Below are 20099 nucleotides of genomic sequence, written 5' to 3'. Positions count from 1 at the left end.
ATGGCAGAGCTGGTATTCAAACCCATGTCCTTATCCAGTATGCTATACTGACCTGTCCATTCTTCGCCACTTTTTCTGAACTCAGTTTTAAAAGCTCTTTATGATATGACAGGATTATGGGAGATGATTTTTCAATTTTTCTGCTAAAATGTTTTTATCCGATTAGTAGTTTATAAAGCCTGTTTAGGTGACTCCAGTATCACTGATAGGTCCTGCCATTATGGAAGCCTAGCGAATCAGGCTCCTTTCCTGCCTCCTGCTTCACTCCCCGTCGGTCTTTTCAGGAGCCACAGGCCCAGTCTCAGATGGTGGCAGGAACAGAAATCACTTCCGTGGAAGCATCAGCCATAAGGAAAGACTTAATGTTGTGTGTTGAAATGCGTCCCTCTAAAATTCACATGTTGAAGTCCTAATCCCCAGGATGTCAGAAGCTGACTGACCTTATTTGGAACCAGGGTCACTGCAGAAGTAATTAGTTAAGATGAGGCCATATCCGATATGACTGGTGTGCTTATAAAAAGGAAATTTGGACACAGACACACGTAGGGAAAATGCCATGAGGAGGCATAAAGACAAAGACAGAGATCAGGATGATGTATTAGAAGCCAAGAAAGACCAAAGGTTGCCAGCAAACCACCAGAATCTGGGAGAGAGGCACGGAACGGATTCTCCCTCACAGCCTCCGAAGGTACCAACCGAGCTGACATCTTGATCTTGGACTTCCAGCTTCCCGAACCGTGAGACAATACATTTCCGTTGTTCAAGCCTACTTGGTGGCACTTTGTTACGGCCACCCTAACTGATACACTGAATGTGAAACAGTAAAGAGGGACGAAGGACATCCCAGTTAATGAAATCCTCTGACTCTCCACTTAGATGCCCCCGGTCTCAGGAAGCCTTCCCCAAGGCCCCGACAGTGGTCTACAAGAGAGGGGGGCTGGGGGCAGCTCCCTGGCAGAAGAGAAGGCCAGGGGAATGGTGTGGAGGTGGGGGTCACAAAAAGTAAGCCTAGGCCCTTAGTAAATAGCAACTATTCCTACCTTTGTTGTTCCATGAACCAGCCAGTGATATTCTTGGAGCCAGTAGCCCATAGTTGCCTAGGTGGTATGTGGGAGGTGGGGTGAGGGGGAGTGGAGGGCTTGGAAGATGTTTGGAGCAGGTCCCCAACTTCTCCTGCACTGGTTCCTACTCCCCAAACCTTAGGCAATTTTACAGCTTTGGGGACCCTCCAGGGACTCTCTTTAGAAGGCCATCCTGGGTGTGGGGCTAGTTCCTGTAAAAGTAAGTTGATCTCAAAACTGCTTCTTCCAAGATGTCAGTGTTTGGAAGCAGTCGCTGATGCTCCCACCAGCTCATCTGTGAGTGGTCTTGCCTATCTGGGGGCAGTAGACCTCTACAGCCACTCTGCTGTGGACACCCCGTGAGCCTGGGCACATCGGCACAAGGCACAGCCCTTCAGCTCTTACCAAGTCAGCTCGTGCAATGGTTGGCAGCTCCCAGGTCCATCAGGGTCAGGGATGGGACCCAGCCAACTCTGAACACTGGAATCCATGCCCAGGACAGCACAAAGGCCCCTTCTGCTTCCTATCCATGTTAGCTTAGGTCTGGAAAGACTGACTACCTATGGTCCCTATTGTCTGTGCTGTGCTCATTGTTCCTGGTGTCTCTCTGTGGAGCCTCCATGGTCCAAGCTGATTGCTTGAGTTCCAGCCATCACATCTGCATTCTGCGTGCTTCCCAGAGGCCCCCATTGTGACTGTTACTAAGTGCATGCCTTATTGATATGGGTGCCTCTTTAAAACATGTCCACAAATTCTCTGACCTTCCTACAGAGAAAGATGCAGGTGTATGTCCCCTCCCCCTGAAGGTGGGCCAGCATTTGTGACTCACTTGTAACCAGTAAAATGCAATGGAAGAGAGACTGCTAACAGGAAATCAGAAAGGTCATGCAGATTCCACCTGGTACTTTCTGGCTGCTGGCTCTGGGCGGGTAGGGGTGGGGCTGGGGGTCATCCCTTAGGAAGTCTCAGGCCCCAGAGCCACCATGCTGAAAAGGCCATGCCCAAGGAGGGACAACACTGGTATTGAGACCACTGGCTGGGAATCAGAGGGTCCAGTACCAGCCGAGTGGCCGTTCCGGAACGGCACTTTCTCCCTCTAGCCTGTGAGGGGACAGCAGGGCGCACCGCTAGAGTGTGGACCCGAGAGCCTGGGGGTCAGGATTCGCGTGCTGCTTCATCCACTCCCTGGCCGTGTGCCTTTCGCAGGCAACTTGATCTTTCTGTGCCTCCGTTTTCCCCATCTGTCAGATGGGGATAATAATCGTCCCTACTTCACAGAATTGACGTGAAAATTAAATTGGTTACTACCTGTGACAGACTGAGAACCTTGTCACGCTCAATATTGCCTTGTTCTCTTTACTTCATGGCAACGGTTATTCCCTGGCATTAGTGTGTTTCCTCATTTATAGCTCTTTCTCCACTCGGATGTGAGTATACAGGTAATGTGTCACGTGTACAGGTCTCACTGCTGGGTCACCACCACCTGGAAGAATGTGTGGCATATGGGGGGCTAGTATCAGCTTAGAGCAGGTTTGGCTGTGTGTACCAAATGGGTTCATGACAACAGTAGTTTTATTATTTTTAGAAATTTTTAATGTTTATTTTTGAGAGAGAGAGAGAGAGAGAGAGAGAGAACAAACAGTGGAGGGGCCGAGAGAGAGGGAGACACGGAATCCGAAGCAGGCTCCGGGCTCCGAGCTGTCAGCACAGAGCCCGACATGGGGCTTCAGCTCACAAGCCAGATTATGACCTGAGCCAAAATAGGGCACTTAACGGACTGAGCCACCCAGGCGCCCCAGGACAATAGTAATTTTTAAAGGTAGCCTTTTAAGGAAACTTTCCAAAAGTCACATACAGTAACTCAGCCTACCTCTCATCGACCTGACCTTTCTACGTTTCTACACCTAACTCCAAAGCACGCTGGGAAATAGAATTCATTGGAAGGGTGCCATTACTCCCGGTTAGAGTTGGGGTCCTAGGGGAGAGGTGGAAATACTGAAAAGAAGCTAGCGGTCTCTAGCCAGTGCTCAGTAAATCTTAGTTTGACAGATAGATAAATGATGTAGTCCTTTCCAAGGGGATTGCCCTGGGGAATCCCATGGAACTGAAGGCCAGTTAGTGACCTGTAATTTGCATACACCAAACTATGACTGCTGTCTGAGTCAGAGTCAGAAGGTAGGAGGCAGGCTCAGGAGAGAGGAATGCTCAAGGCAGAAGCAGTCACTCTTTGCTCTGTAGCATACCCGCTCCTTCCCATAATTAAGGTCCCCAAGTCACGGCCAGAGCAAGCCCTGGGCACAGAAGAGGCGACTGACCAACAATGAGGCTGTCGGATGGAGTGGGCACGGCCGAGAGCTGACCTCCTTCACTTGCACTTCACCCCAGGACCTCGTCTGCTTGGTTACCGAGGGTTCTACGCAAAGTGTCACCTTACTCATGGTAAGTGGGAGCGTCAGGGGTCACCTGGGCAGGCGCGGACCTTCCGGCTGACCAAGGGGAACTTCAGGCCTCCTCTTAGTATCCTGGGTCCTGAGAGCCCTGCTCTCACCTCTGGAGCCGCCCCCTTCCTACCTCCAGAGTGTAGAATCATCTGAGGTGGGTCTCTAGAGGATCCCAGAAACATGTGCCAAGCCACAAGCATCTGCTTCTGAAAGGGGAGAGCAGGGAGCCAGATTTGGGCAAATCTAGGCCAGCCGCCCACATGCTGAGCAGACAGACTCAGGGCTTTTTCCTGGATTCAGCTCTTCAGCAGCTTTGTGTGCTCCCAGGCGTCTTCTTCTGGCCTCCATCCCAGTCTTCCCTGGTGATGCCAGGGGCCCGTAGACCATGACTCCTGGCCTGGGTCTGAATTCTTGGGGTGATAGGATTGGAACACTCTTTCCAAAGTTCACACCCTCTTAGTCCTCAGGAATTAGAGGAGCATATTTGGCTGATAGACAATTACCCCCCTCCCCCCACCACCAACACCAACACTCAGGTCAGGTTCAGAACCTGAGCTTGGAGGTGGGCGCCGATGAGGTACAGAACGGGGAGTTCATCGGCTCTGGAAGAGTGCTGACCCCATGCACAGCACCAGGGTATGCACTTGACATGCGTTATCCCCAATCCTATGGGGTAGAGCCTGTTGTTATCACCCCCATTTTATTTTTAAAAAAAAAAATTTTTTTTTCAACGTTTATTTATTTTTGGGACAGAGAGAGACAGAGCATGAACGGGGGAGGGGCAGAGAGAGAGGGAGACACAGAATCGGAAACAGGCTCCAGGCTCCGAGCCATCAGCCCAGAGCCCGACGCAGGGCTCGAACTCACGGACCGCGAGATCGTGACCTGGCTGAAGTCGGACGCTTAACCGACTGCGCCACCCAGGCGCCCCAATCACCCCCATTTTAGAGATAAGGACACTAAGGCCAGGAAACACAAATTCCTTATCCTGATTTCGGGTCAGGAGACCTAACATGCAGCCCGTGCTCGTTTAGCTTGGGCCTTTCTTATCACCGATGAGATGATTTTTAAGAGCGTATCTTTGGTTTAAAAAAAAAAAAAAAAAGGATTTCTGCCCCGTGGGCATGTCTGGATTTCTCTTCAATGCACAATTTTTCATTAGCGCCAGGTGCGGAAAAGGCTGGGGTTGTTTGAAAGAGACACGTATATTTTGGGAGGACAAACCATTCCCGACGTAGCATCGGGTCGTGGCACCTCGCAAGTACCGAGGGCAAACTCACGACACACATTATGCTGAGTGCTTCACAGCCGTTCCATTTCACCCTCCAGTTCCTGCCGGGAGAAATCATCACCTTTTCCATCTTGTAGTTGAGGACACTGAGGCTTATCTGGATCATCGGCCCCACTTAATAAACGGCAGGACCAGCTCTAAACGTGAATCGCACACCATGGCCCAGAGCAAAACCCAACCAGCCTCCTTATTTTTGTACAGCTCACGAGCTAAGAATAGGTTTTACACTTTTAAATGACTGGGGGAGAAAAAAAATCAAAAGAAGGCGAATATTTCACAACTCATGAAAATTATCTGAAATTCAAATTTCAGTGTCCATAAATAAAGTGTTACTGGAACGCGGCCATGCCCATCATTTACATATTGTCTGTGGCTGCTTTCGAGTAATTGCGGCAGAGGCCGTATGGCCTGCAAAGCCTAAAATATTTACTACCCGGCTCTTGACAAGAAAAGTTTGCCTGTCCCTGTTCTAAAGCAGGATCCTGTTTGAAACCCTTGTTCCAAAGTTTCCACGAAACCTCCGAAGGCCTGAGTCACAGCCTGAGCGCTAGGGTTTCTAAAGCCCTACCCCTCGGAGTGAGGCCAGACCAGACATCTAAGTCATCAAACGCCTCTTGGGTTTCACCGCAGAATAAGGATCATCACCACACCCTGCCTGGCTCCGAAGGCTGTCAGTGGATGCAAACATGATAATGTATATGAAAGCGTTTTGTAATCTGGAAAGCACTCTATAGAAATGGGAGGGATTACTGCATTATTTGGTTCAGGAAAAGGAGGTTGGTATGAGGGAACGAAGCCAGTGAGTGCAGGGGAAGGGGGTGGAGGGGAATTCTACTTTGCTTTGGCATGATTCATTAATAAAACAGACCAAACCTGCTAGAAATGGCCTTTGGCATAAGCCCTAGCCCCCTGGCTCATGTGGTGGTTTCTTTGGCCTTGCACAGTGGAATCCACCCTCAAGCATTCATATTTGAGGCCAGTGCCTCGGCCCTGAACCGGCTTGGGCTGCCGCAGGGGGCGGGGGTGGGGGGCTTCCCAGGTCCGCCCTTCTTCCCAAGGAGTGGGCTTCCTCTTCAGCGGCTCTTAAGGTGCTAGGAAGACACCCTTGCCCCCAAACATGCCCTGCTCTTCTGTTTTCTTGTTTGCAAAATGGCAAGAACTTCACTTCTATCTTTATTCCAAAGTTGTTAAAACAAGTATTTCTAGAATAGGCTACCCTTCAACCCTATTGGTTATGTCTATAGTGTTTAGCAAGTTAGTTGATCATTTGTTCAACAAATATTTACCAAGGTCCTCCCATGTGCGGAGCAAAAGGAGGAAAATTCGGGAAGTAGATCAATGCTTCCCTCAGAAAGGAGGCAATCCGAGGTCCAGGCAGGGGAGGCGAGGAGGGCGAAATCGAATCTCGTGCCATCACCACTGTGCTGAATCGACCCCATTTTTCAAGGTGTCTAGGAAAATGAAAGGTGGAGAAGAAAGTGCAGCAGGAATCTCAGGAGGTATGGTTAGGTTCGAAAAGTTTTGTAATATAGGAGGGCAGGGGCATGAGCCAGGTCTTGAGTCCGAAGGGATAGTTGGATCTGCCGCCTGGTAACTCCGGTGGGGGGGGGGGGGGTCCGCGGCTGCAGTGAGCCCCCTCCCACTAACAGAAAACCCGCTGTCCTGTTGGCTCTGAGCACGAAAGCCAGGCTGGAACCCAACGGCAGCCCTGCTCTCCTATGCCCCCCGCCTGGATCCCCCTGCTGGCACGGTGCACGCCTGACACTCAGCCGATCTTTTAAAAGTGAGAGACAAACAAAACTGTGTGCGGAATTGGATGTTTATTTCCACCATCTGCGTGGCAATACAAGTTCAAGTTATAATGGCATCCGCTCTCCACCAGTATTAGGGAACCATTTAAACATCCACAGCCATTTACTGATTATAAACACACACTGAAAAAAAGGCGGCAAGTGGCATGTGGCCCCACACCTGCTGCCTTTGTGTGCGTCAGTCAATTTCATGCCTAGGAAGCGCTGGGCTCCATGGGGATGGCGATAGAAGCAGCTTGGTTGGTTGTGAGTTTTTCTTTTTTTCCTTTTTTTCCCGAGGAACAGCATACACCAAGTTATAAACCAACCCCAAATTCTCTTATTGTAGATAGATAGGAATCAATGCGATGGAGACAATGATCATAAATGCAAACCAAAAATGCTGTATTTCCTAATGTCAATAGGTCCATTTGCTTCCAATTAGTAGATTAAAACTAAAGAATATTTTTTTTTTACTGGCCTTCCAGAAAAGTTACAGGGGTCACTGTGCAAAAGGCTCCTCTCTCTCTCTCTCGGCCATCAAAACCTCCCACAATCACCCCGGAAAATTGAGTCACCAGGCAATGGCAAGTAGGTCATAAATTGGACATGGGAACAGCAGGTGTGGGAAATTGAAGGAACAGAGAGAACTTGATGCATTTTACAGGCAAGAGAAAATTTACCCCAAAGCTGTGAAAATGGTCTCTGGATCAACTTTTTCTCTTGCAAAGGGCTTCTTCACCTCCTTCAGACCTGCCCCTGCCCTGTCATGGGTCCACTGGAGGCTTCAGCCTCAGTTCTGACCTTAGTTAGCTGTGTGACTTTGGGTCCTCATTCTCAGAACCTGTTTTCTTACTGGGGAAAGCTGAAGGGGGTTGGGGTGGTGGTGTTCCATTAGACCAGGGCGTGCCTGGACCTTTGGATCACCCATTTCCCCCTTAACTTCTGCAAGGAGAGGTTTTGGCTTTGTTTGCCTTTGCTTTGCTTTGCTTTGTTTTGCTTTGTTTTGTTTTGACTGCTTGTTTGTTTGTTTTGCCCCCTGACAGCTTTCTTAGTGCAAGTGCTTCCTGCATTTATGGTGTAAAGGACCCATCTATTGCCTTCACCAAATTTTTTTGGAGCGGGGAGTGCAGAATAGCTCTCTCAGCTTTTTATCTGGTCAAAAACTCCAAATACTTCCCAAGAGTTCCTTTGTCTTTCTGATGTGATCCAGGAGACACATCAGGCTGACTCCTGTCACAGGAGGATCACACTGACTGCTCTGATCAGTCCCAGGGGGCCCTCTCTGCCTCCCTTTTCCTCTGAACACTGGCTTTGAGATGGCACTCTAGTTTCCACTGCTCATTAAGCCTGGCTGACTGGAACCAACATAATGGCTCGATGAGCCTTCGATACATTCGTTTAGAATAAGGGTTCCTTCTCTATAGTAGAACAATTACCCCCACTGCCTTGTAGGCCTAATGCACTTTGGGGTTCTAATTCACAGCGTTATATGAAGGAAGTGGGCATTGAAATTGTACACGAGTTCGGACCGAAGTCCATTTCTTAGGTCAACCAGCAGGTAAAATTGTGACTTCTCCAGTGTCCTGGGACATCTGTAGGATCCCATGCAGAGCACGAATATCCTCCACGAATCCAGTATCATTAGTCGGTGGAAAAGTTGTTAGAAAAACACCACCTCACATGTGTTGACTCTCCTCTCTCTGTGCTGGTCACATTTTCACTGTTCCTTGTGTTACTTCTCACCTTTTCCCCATTTCCACTAAAATCTACCCCTAGGAAATCTTATTTGGATCCTGACTCAACCGTAAAAAAAGAAAAAAAAAGGCAATTAGAAAAATGGACACTGACAGTGTATTTGATATCAAGGTATTCATATTAATTTTTTTAAAGTGTGATAATGGTATTGTGAGTTAAAAAAATGAGTCCTGGGGCGCCTGGGTGGCGCAGTCGGTTGGGCGTCCGACTTCAGCCAGGTCACGATCTCGCGGTCCGTGAGTTCGAGCCCCGCGTCGGGCTCTGGGCTGATGGCTCGGAGCCTGGAGCCTGTTTCCGATTCTGTGTCTCCCTCTCTCTCTGCCCCTCCCCCGTTCATGCTCTGTCTCTCTCTGTCCCAAAAATAAATAAACGTTGAAAAAAAAAATTTAAAAAAATGAGTCCTTTACTTTAGAGAAACATATTGAAATGAGCTATCTGTGAAACGATGCCTGAGATTTAGTTTAGAATAGGGTGGTGTAGGGGACACAAACTGCACTTGAGTTTGTAAGTGTCGAAGTGCATGATGGATACGAGGCTTCATTACATGGTTCTCTCTGCTTTTGTATACGCTTGGAATTTTCTATAATAAAAAGTGTTTTTGTTTTTTGTTTTAAATAACCCACTCCTAGGGAAACGTGATAAACTCATCTACACTAAGATGTCACTAGCTGATAAGTATAAATATAGTTATCTGATTTCTCGGTGTATCTGCATTTTACCAGGAGGAAATAGACTTATGGCAGAGCAGTGAATCCAACAGTGGCAAGTCAGGAAGGGTCAGAGGGCACAGAGGGGAGGCAGCTGGGCCACGAGGAGAAAGGCCTCTTGAACCAAGAACTCTGAATACAGTTCCAGTCTCTGTGTTCTTTTTTTCATCTGACCTAATAGGATTTAATAAAGATCAGGCTGATGAACACAGCTACATATTATTATTATTATTATTATTTTAAACGTTTATTTATTTTTGGGACAGAGAGAGACAGAGCATGAACGGGGGAGGGGCAGAGAGAGAGGAAGACACAGAGTCGGAAACAGGCTCCAGGCTCCGAGCCATCAGCCCAGAGCCCGACGCGGGGCTCGAACTCACGGACCGCGAGATCGTGACCTGGCTGAAGTCGGACGCTTAACCGACTGCGCCACCCAGGCGCCCCACGGCTGCATATTAAAAAGATTCTTTCCGGTGTTACCTTACTGCAGATACCGCCCAGTCCTTGCTAACCGCTATGTGAAAATAGCGACTATCTGAGCCCTTGCCATATATCAGACTCTCTGCTAGGTACTTCACACACGTGATTAAGAGGATCTTTATTAACCCTTTTAGATATTGTTGCTCCTATTTTACAGACGAGTCAAAAGTGGCTTGTGCAAGGCCCCCCAGCCCAGGTGAGGTCTGCGTCTTAATGACTCCACGGTCCCTTTGCGCCTTGAACAAAACCTCTTCCTGGAGGTTGGTCATTGGATGACTTCCTTCTCTCACAGAGTGTGGACCACTTCTCAAAGTTGAGCTAAATTATTAAGCCTTGCCGCATACTCAAAAACATTAATTAGTATTTTAAACTATGAAACAGCTAACAAATGATGCCACGTTAAAATAAGAATCTGTGATGGCCAACACGCGAAAGATCAATCAAGCTAATGAGGAATCGTACTGTGGATTGGTATTACTTAAACGGTAGTAAGCGGGTGCCCTCGGGGTTTGGCCTGTTTAGAGCAAGGGACAAAAGGGCTGGGTGATGAAGCCGACTGGAATGGTGGGCAGGGGAGTATAGCCCACCCTGTAGGCCACAGGTGTCTGAGGTCGGAGTCTCTGGGAGGTCTGAGGGCTGAGACAAGCACCTACCTTTCGTACTTAAGAATACAGAAGGTTTATGGGAAGTAATAATGCCTGTCAGAGACAAGGGGGAGAAGGAGGCGGGAGCCAGGGGAGCCATCAGGCTGCGATGCAGGCCCCATGAAGTCCAGCCAGCCCTGTGGGAGACGCTGAAGCAAAGACAGCCCCTTAGAGGAATCCTACGTTAGACAAAGTCCGGGCCCTTGTACCACTGCCTTGCTCAGAATTTGCCCAAAGGGTGTGACTTTGGCTCCACAACTGAGCTTTGAGCTAAACCTTGAAGGAGCTCACAGCAGGGAGGCTCAGCACACTCCCCGGCAAGCTGGGTAGGAAGTCTTTTCTGGAAGGAGGTCTGAGCAGCAGTACCTCGGTGTCGAGCCCCGTTCTGATAGTGGGAAAACCACAGAATAGTTCCAATCAGACATGATGAGACTGCACATATGGTTATGTAAATATTCACCAGTGCCTATTGAATCGTTCCTACGACAAATATTTGAGTGTCTGTCACGTTCCAGGTACTTTTTAGATGCTTGGGATACATGAGTGGGCAAAACAAAGATCGTGCTCTGGTGGAGCTGATGTTCTAACCAGAGGGGAGAAGACAAACAATAGGGCACAATAAATACCTAAACTACTTAGCGTGCTGGACTCTTGCTCCTGTGTGGTCCATGTGCCAACAGTATCACCTAGGAGTTTGCTAGAAATGCTGGCCTTACTCCAGACCTACTCATTTCAAATCTGCATTTTAACGAGAACCCCAGGAGATGCTCATACGCACAGCACAGTTGAGGCTTCACTCTCAATTTTAAGACAATCTTGAGACACTGTTAGAGCAGGGGAGAGAACTATAGTGTTAAAAAGGATAGTCCGAGTAGACATCACTGGAAAGGAAAATTTTGATTAAAAAAAACGAAGGAGGTGAGGCCTTTAGCCGGGCGTCTGGGCTGCGGGGTTCCCAGGCAGGGGGAATAGAGGGAGACAAGGCCCTAAGGCAGAGGGTGCCTGCGGTGCTTGAGGAAGAGCAAGACGGCCAGTTCGGCTGGAGCGGAGGAGGCCAAGGTGAAGACCAGGAAGAAACGAGTCAGATAAAGGAGGCCACATGCCGTTGAGCCTTTGGGGACAGCAGGGACTTTGGCTTGTACTCGGTCATATGGGATCGGAGTCTGAGCAGATAGCTGATAGGATACAGGCCTTAAAAGGATCACCTTGGATGTGGTATTCACAACGGACTGCAAAGGGGCATGGAGAGAAAGCAGGGAGGCTTTTGAGGAGGGCGGGGAGCAGGGGGAAATACTGGGAGAATCACGACAAGAAACACTGATGGTTCAGATGCGGCTGGTAGCGGGGGAGGAGGTGAGCAGGGGATTCAATTGCGGATAACTTTAGAAGGTAGATCCAAAATGATTTCTTGATGGATGAGATGTAGGATGTGAAGAAGAGGTTTTTTGGCCTGAGTAATTGAAAGAACAGAAGTGTATTCAACTGAGGAGGAGAAGGCTGTGAGTGGAACAGGGTTTGGGGGGAAAAGATCAAGGGAATCACCTTGGCATGAGGAAGACGAATGTCTAACAGATATCCAAGAGATGATTAGGCAGTTTCATAGGAGTGTGGAGCTGAGGGAAGAGGTCTACTAAAGATGTAAATTTGGGAGCCTTCGTCAGTCATTCTACTGAATGTGCAGTCATCTAAGAATAGGGCTAAATATAATGAGCTGCTGGCTATTCCAAACACTTTAGTCAGATAATGCAACTGATGTGGAAGTCCCTGTGGCATGAACTGTCACTCTTAACATCTCTCCTGAGCTGTGATCCGAGTTCAGGTGCATAAAATAGTACAAGCATCTTAAATATGGTTCTTAAAAATAATTCCTAAGTGTAAATGCAAAACAAAAAGAAATTCATAAAAACCAAAATAGAAACATTCTGAAAAAAAAAAAAAGAAAAAGATGGTTGGGGCGCCTGGGTGGCTCAGTCAGTTAAGCACCTGACTTCGACTCAGGTCATGATCTCCCGGTTTATGGGTTTGAGCCCTGTGTGCTGGGTCAGGCCTGGGTCAGCCCTGTACTGACAGTTCAGAGCCTGGAGCCTGCTTTGGATCCTGTGTCTCATTCTCTGTCTCTCAAAAATAAATAAATGTAAAAAAAAAAATTTTTTTTAAAAGAAGATCATGTAAAAATCAACTACATACTTTTTAGTTTCCACTGGAGAATGGGCAAAATTCATTGACTCCCCCTCAAAAGAAGTTCTAATACATTCACTAGAAAATGAATATAATTTAAATCTAGTACAAACTAATTTTATGCTGAGCATTCATAGCAGTTATTAACAGAAAGTGCTATTTCAGGCACTGAGTTAAATCTTTACATATATTACCATCTTACTTAACCCTCAATCCTGTAAGATTGTACCCATTTCACATATGGCCGGACTGATATTCAGAAGTTAAATGTGAGCTCACATGGCTAATAAGTACCCGTGCAGAGATCCAGCTCCAAACCAAATTGGAAGTACCTGCAGAATTCAAACATCACAATTTAAAAATGAAATCTGAAGAAGGAAGTAATACTATTTTATTTCTTTTCAAATAAAAGTGCTTCATTTAGAAAAGATTCTGTACTTGTATGCATCCAGCTTTCTATGGGCAATAAATCCTCTGCAAAAGGTTGGAGTGTCATCGCCTTCCTCTTTTTTTTTTTTTTAATTTTTTTTTTCAACGTTTATTTTTGGGACAGAGAGAGACAGAGCATGAACGGGGGAGGGGCAGAGAGAGAGGGAGACACAGAATTGGAAGCAGGCTCCAGGCTCTGAGCCATCAGCCCAGAGCCCGACGCGGGGCTCGAACTCACGGACCGCGAGATCGTGACCTGGCTGAAGTCGGACGCTTAACCGACTGCGCCACCCAGGCGCCCCTTCTTCCTCTTTTAAAAAAAACAAACAAAAACCTAACCCCCACCCCCATGACTCATGATTCTCATTGTAAGTATGACTTTTCTTGCTGATTGATACTGATGACTGAATCAAAAAAAGGCGCAAGTAATTTGGTATCAGTTATCTGTACTTCCAGATTGTATCTGTAGCAATGATTAGGTAAAATAATGCACTGTCAATGACTTATTAAAAATTTATTTCCTGTAATAAATTATATAACTCATTTTTATTTTTAAACAGTCTACACCAAAAATATTTTTTGAAACATCTTTTTCTTTTGGTGAAACGTACAGGGTAGCAGGCTGACATCACTTCACTTCTAGTAGGTAAAATCCCCTTGCAATTATACAGCCAAACATAGCTTTTCCTCACATGTCTCTAAAAGTTCAAGTTGATACCACTTGATAAAAACAAGACAGCATAACATAAACATTTCTGGATTTTTGCCTAAGGCCTTAGATCGAACTGAATATTAGGTGGAATATTACAAAGATATACTCGGCAGCCTTGAACTCATCATCTTACGTGTATACACACACCATATGGCTACAAGGAGCAGGAAAACAAGAAAGGCACAAAAGGACACAGTGGGGAAGTCTCAGACCTGTACATCAAGAATGGCCGTAAGAGACATAAAACCAACACAATGTGACAGACAAGGAAGTTATTTACAGGAATTTTTTAAGTGCTAACAGCATATTCATGGTTTTTATCAAATTATTCAGAGGATATCAAACTTCTGCAATGACCAAACTTCTGTGTACACACACTGGATTAATTTTTAGTTGCAAAATGAAGTCGGCCTCACGAATGCAAAAACATAACAAAACCATTGAAGGGCTTGGGAGAAATTAGTAAATGGGAAGAGAAAACTCAAGTGTAATCTGAACGATACTCATCAGAGTTTGCTGTTGTTATTCTCAAATGTTGGCTATTTTCCTCTATGAAAGAACACAAGAATTTGATTCTCGTGACGAGCTAATTCAAGAATAAAGCAATATCACTGGTTAAAAAAATTTGCCTTTATTTAATTTAAATTTTACACCTATCATAGGTATATAGTCTAGAAATAAAAACACATCCAAGAGCTTAGGCCTCAATGACAGTGTTTTGGGGTGCTGGGGAGAAGTACCAGAAAAAACTTAATTTATATTTAAATTTACCATTGTGTATATCAAGTGCCTACTGGCTGAACAGAACTGTAGTCAATAATTCACACTCTATAACTTCATTCAACTAATACAAAAAGCTAAATAGAAAGATTTATAGTTGAACACCGAATTCCTAAGGCTGGTATCACATATCATTCCCTGATAGAGCAAGAATTCATCAACAGAGGACATAGGAGCCAAATTGAGAGCTGGATTTTAAAATACCTTTCCCTGCTGTGCGTATAAGTAACACATTGTGTAGTGACCTAAAGAATATTCTGTGTTACTCAATTTTCTTTTCTGGGAAGACTACCACAGTCCAGTGACTTTAAGAACCAAACTCCAAAAACTCTACCTGAGAGCCTTAATAAGGGCAGCTGGGTCATGATTGGAAAATCTATCAGCCGATGCCCCTCTGCCACAGTTCAAGGGTAACTAGGCCAATTATGAGGCTTACCCAATGGTACCAATAATTTAAAATAAATAATTGTACGTGTATACTTTTTTACACTTACACGTGAAAATGGGCGAGAGTGAGTGAAAATGATGCTTGGCTGGGAGCAAAGGGAACCTACGACACCCCTTCAAAAACTCTCGTGAATTCCAGGACCTCAAGGTCAGATTTAAACCAGCAGGAATAGGGCTGTTATTCCAAAACCTCTGAAAAGAAAGAACTAATAATAAAAACTGCAGCTGATTTTATGCACCAGGAATGAAATGTTACAACACATCTATCATTCACATGTGGGTTCATGTAATTTATCTTCAATTAGAATTATTATCTATTCAGCAGCTGAAGCCCAAGAAGTGCTGATACACTGCAGATGAGAAAACATTTGCTGGTCTCTCGGCTCTGGCCTTCTCCAGCTAAATGATGAGCACACAACATAGATCACTCGTTCTATAAAACAACCTTGGCTCACGTGTCCAGTTAAGCCGTGCCGCCAGCACGTACATTTGCAACATCTCTTCATCCCCTCTAGTGGACCCCAGAGGGTCCACTGGGGCTCTTCAGCTTTATTGGTTCTACAACTCGGTCCCAAATTCACATAAAAAAAAGCCTCACACAACCTTTTAATCCAGGATTTACTCCTCTGAAATGTATTATTGGAGCTATAGCTAAAATATTTGAACCCCAAGGATACAATAATTTAAAAGTAACCTTTACAATATTTATAATTGAGTACTTTATCTCCACAGCCTTGACTTCCAAGGTTGTCAAGCTAGTGTCAAAGTACTTTAACTTCCACGTTGATGGGAGTGGCATCCCTCTGAGCTCGTGTTTACCGCAGTTTACACTCTACCAAATCAACAGGGAAAAAGACAACCCGGAAACAAAGGCAGCATTCTCGACTGCAGTGTTCTCAAAAGCATGTTCGGTGGGATGTCAGTAGGCGTCTAACTGAAAATAGGGGTTTCATCTTCGGATAAGGACACACTCAAGCTGGTTTCCAACCAGTTCTTTGAGCCTTTCATGTGCCGATAGGCAGGTTTGCAAGGGCCCCAGATTATCTGCCTCTGAACATTTATCCCCGTGAGCACCTCCTAGGAACACGGCTCCACAGGGCAGGTCTTGAGAAACACGGCTTTGGCATTTTGGCGTTCGGAGACTTCACTGATCCCTCGGGCTTTGAGACCATAGTCTAGTTCTTAAAAATAAACACCACAAATAACTGTGATAGCCGGTAAGTCTGGAATAGCAGACTCAGAAATTGAGCGTGTGGGCAGGGAGGGGAGAACACACCTGTTTATCCTCCTACAACATTTTCATCTCCCCAGCAAAAATACGTCCCCAGATTCCCAGGTTAACCACTCCTGATAATGGCTGTGCACAACACCTGAACGAAATAAACAACATACAAAGGCCGCTTAAAGCAAGAACAGTGGAATAAAGTTTCACTTGCCCAAATGGGGAAATGAACAAGTGCCATATAATCTCATGTTTACAACCGGTAACCCTGGTTATTGCTTACGAGTCTGACACTGTACAGGTGCCTGGGTGGCTCAGGCAGCTAAGCATCTGGCTCTTGACCTCAGCTCAGGTCACGATCTCAGTTTGTGGCTTCAAGCCCCTGTTGGGCTTTGCACTGACAGCTTGGAGCCTACTTGGGATTCTCTCTCTCTCCCTCTCTCTCTCTGCCCGTCCTACACTCATGCTTTCTCTCTCTCTCTCTCAAAATAAATAAATACGCTTTAAAAAAAGAGTCTAACACTGTATAATTTGATAACATTTATAGAGCTTTCTTCTTTGAAGCACTACTGAATAATTAAAGTTGCTATGGCAAACTTCTTTACTTGAGGAGTTCGTTTAGAGTAGGATTTCTTGACCTCAGTACCACTGAGATTCGGGGCTGGATAATTCTCTGTCTGGAGACGCTGTCTTGTCCATTGTATGGTGTTGACGGTACACCCCTGGCCTCAACCCCTGGATGTCGACTGCACTCCACAAGTTGTGACAACCAAAAATGTCCCCAGATGTTGCTTAGATATAAGCAAATCATCCCCAGTGGAGAGACATTGCTACCGAGTGCAAACTAAAGCTTGACTCTGCTTCCCTGGGCAATGTCCATTTCGCAGGCATACTGTGACTTAAGACACATCAACGTCTTGTAAATAGTAGCATCAAATCTTTCTACCTTCTCTGTGACCAGAAACATAAGTAATCTGTGTGTGAATGGTAGAGAACGGTTAGAAGGAAGCAGTCTACACATTTCGAAAGGAATCAAGAAGTAATTTTACTGTCCTGTAAGAATTATCGGAATCATAATGCGTAACTGACAAATAGGATAACAGTTAGGAAAATGTTAATTGTGTATTATCTGTTAAGGATCATAATGACTGAGGCGGTCTAAGAGTAAAAAACCTAACGGTCATCAGCGACTAGCTCCGATCACATTCTAGTTCTCCACCAAACATTCTCCACGAAATTCTCAATTCAAAAACCTAAGGTCTTGTCTTTAAACCGCTTATTTGTACTGCAGCCTCGTCACTTCTTTCAAATGATCAAAGAGAAACCTCTCACATGTCATGAAGAATTCTGGTATGTGTCAAGAAGCACATTATCTAGTTTTAAAGCCATTTCTTCAATATCCACATTTTCAGTTCTGTCATAATTGTCAACTCCAGACACATGACTCTCTTTATTTTGTTCTTTCCTTACTGCCTTTAAACACTTGTCAAGTCTCTTTATGAACAAGTCCACATCCTGCGTCTTCATTCCAATGGCTGCGGCAGCATTTAGGTAAGCACAAGGGTAGTTATTTGTATGTGACATAAAGCCTTGGAAAGTGTAGCCACTCACGGTTTGCACAGACCCAAGAGGCACAACCCTGAAAGAGAAAAGATTTAGCAATTTAATGTCTGGTGATGCTAACAGAATATCACTCATAAACAAAAGATATCTGTGTTACTAAGCCTTGTATCTACTTATTGAGAAGTTTAAAAACAGTCATAAATCATGACCTATGAAAATACACTGTGGCAGCCTTAAAATAAAATTATGCAATACGTTGCTATTTTACATAGAAAAGTACCGCCTGGAGAGTACTGCTCACTTATCTTCTATTAAAGAGCCATAACCTCTAGGAATTGCAAATACCTCTGTACCTTCTTCAAAGAGAAAAAAGAAAATGATTTCTGTTTTGGTACCAACTATGGAATCTGACTTCACATATACCTACCTTAATGAAATACTGAAATTTGTAAGTCAAACCACTTTGGTTAATTGTGTATTGCCTCAAAAAATCAACAAACTAAAATCACACCCATCTGATCTGTGCTGTGCAACGGAGAGCTGTAAAGCAAAGATCCAGAAAAAACTATGCACCCGCTCCCAGTGGATGGTGGTCAGCAATCGGTATATTCCGCAATGGCATGTGCATTTCTTAAGCTAGATTTCATTAGCAAACTTGATATAAGCAGATTTCTACCAGTATTTCTTTCAAAAAAATAAGTCCATTAAGGTCAATCTAAACAAAAAGACAAATACTGGCGACACTAAAAGCAAGGCTAAGAAAACCACTTTAGAAGTGTCAAAACTATGCTGTGTATAGACAGAGTTCATCAAGGTAAAAGCTGAATTAATCTAAGATTTTTTCTTTTAAAAAGTTGTCCTTTGATGTGAAATCTCTAATCTCTGGTAGTCAAGAGAGAAATGCTTTCATAGAAGCATGTAAAGAAGAGTACTTAGGGCAAGATATTTCTTTTCAAGTCATTTTTCTCTGACCTCATCAAATATAAAATGAAAAATGAAATTCATTTTTAAGCCGTGTATCTATAAGAGAAAAAAAGTACACTTTTCAAAGGTAGCACTTAGACAAGAATTGCATAACCTTTTTAGTTCAGGAAATGGGCTTCTCCTTAAAAATGTTTTCATCTAAATTTAGTAATGAAGATGACTTATTTCTAATACCCTGACGTGACACCACTGAAGATGATCTAACGAAGGAAAATAAAGATAAAAACGTATAGAGACAGGCGGTGTAACTTTGTTTCTGTAGCTCTACGAAACAGACAAGATCCCGATCTCCCTGAGGCTGTTTCCGGCGTGGGCCTTCCACAGGCGAGCTTTCATAGCACCACACGTTTTCCATCTCTTCATTCTTTCACTCATGACGAATCCTCAGATGCAGCTCAGCATATACATGGGGGACTATTGTTAAGGAAAGGTACTTTATTACAGGGAGCTTGGAAAAGCCAAATAAATCCGGCCTCTTTCAGACACACTCACCTGGCTCCAGACACCTGTCTGGTAAACAGCATTGAGCCAAGCTGAGTGACAGCTTTGTCTTCGTCTTCACCTAGTGTCTTAAGCGTCATGGCTGAAAGAGGATAAAGGATCCCAATGTACTTTGGTTCACCAGCACAAAATCACTCAGAAAAAAAAGTACTTAATGAGGGAGACCTGACTTAGGTGTGTGCGTGTGTGTGTTAAAGGACACATAACATAAAATGTTAGCATCTTAACCATTTTTGAGTGTTCAGCTCCGCGGTGTTAAGCACACCCACACTGTTGTGCGACCATCCCCACCACCCATTCTCGTCACTCCTTCCATCTTGCGAGGCTGGGACACTGTACCTCCATTCTCCCCTCCCCTCCAGACCCCCAGCAACCACCATTCCATTTTCTGTCTCTAGGACTCTGACTACTCTAAGTACCTCATACAAAAGGAATCCTACATTCTTCGTCTTTTTGTAACTGGCATGGAGATATTACTTTTTATTCATTGTCAAGGGGCATGATTTCACTTTAATGCACTTAATAGATCTTAATAAATGCAGACAAAAATTTGTTGATATAAACGAACATACTCAGAATCAGAACAGAATTTCCGGATCACCCTTCTGAAGAGTGAACATTCCAATTAAATAGATGGAACGATGACATGATCAATATGGCAGTTTATTCACATTCAACCATGTTTTAAGAACTTATAAAATGAGAATGTGGCACATACATAAGGTTATGTAAGATCAACTTCTGCATATATAAATGAGAATAATCTTTCTGAGGTTACATGAGTAAACTATGTTCTCACCACCACTACTAGCTACCATTTCCTGAGGACTTGACTTCCCACACTAGATACTTTACAGTCTCAACCATTCTTTAACAATTTTGCATGTGAGGGATCACTGTCTCTATTTTATATAGATAGGGGAAAGGAGGTGAGAGGTTAGTACATAGCAGAGTTGTGATTCAAAATCATACCATATCATCTTCTGTAATATAAACCAGCAAAGGACTAAGTGGGATGGGTTTATTATATATTGGTGGCATATATAATTTGTTATATATTAATATATATTTAATATATTTTTAAATATTTAATATATATTATATATTTTCC

General features: G+C 44.7%; 1 protein-coding gene across 4 annotated transcripts in view; it reads right to left on the bottom strand.

Annotated features, from left to right (window-relative positions):
* Positions 1 to 14101: 14101 nt before the first annotated feature.
* Positions 14102 to 20099, bottom strand: part of SEPSECS (Sep (O-phosphoserine) tRNA:Sec (selenocysteine) tRNA synthase) — a 36642-nt gene continuing 30644 nt past the window's right edge. For 3 of the 4 annotated variants that reach the window (XM_003985484.6, XM_019829678.3, XM_045056525.1), the window contains exons 10-11: positions 18980 to 19070; positions 14102 to 17579 (exon numbers count right to left, since the gene is read on the bottom strand). In XM_003985484.6, the coding sequence (XP_003985533.2) occupies positions 17276 to 17579; positions 18980 to 19070 (395 nt within the window). In that variant the 3' untranslated portion in view covers positions 14102 to 17275. The other variant, XM_019829679.3, reaches the window with a different exon arrangement.

This window comes from Felis catus, chromosome B1 (assembly GCF_018350175.1).
Source record: "Felis catus isolate Fca126 chromosome B1, F.catus_Fca126_mat1.0, whole genome shotgun sequence".
NCBI classification, from domain to species: domain Eukaryota; kingdom Metazoa; phylum Chordata; class Mammalia; order Carnivora; family Felidae; genus Felis; species Felis catus.
The sequence above is the reverse complement of the archived record's forward strand: the minus strand, read 5'-3'. Positions and strand labels throughout refer to the sequence as shown.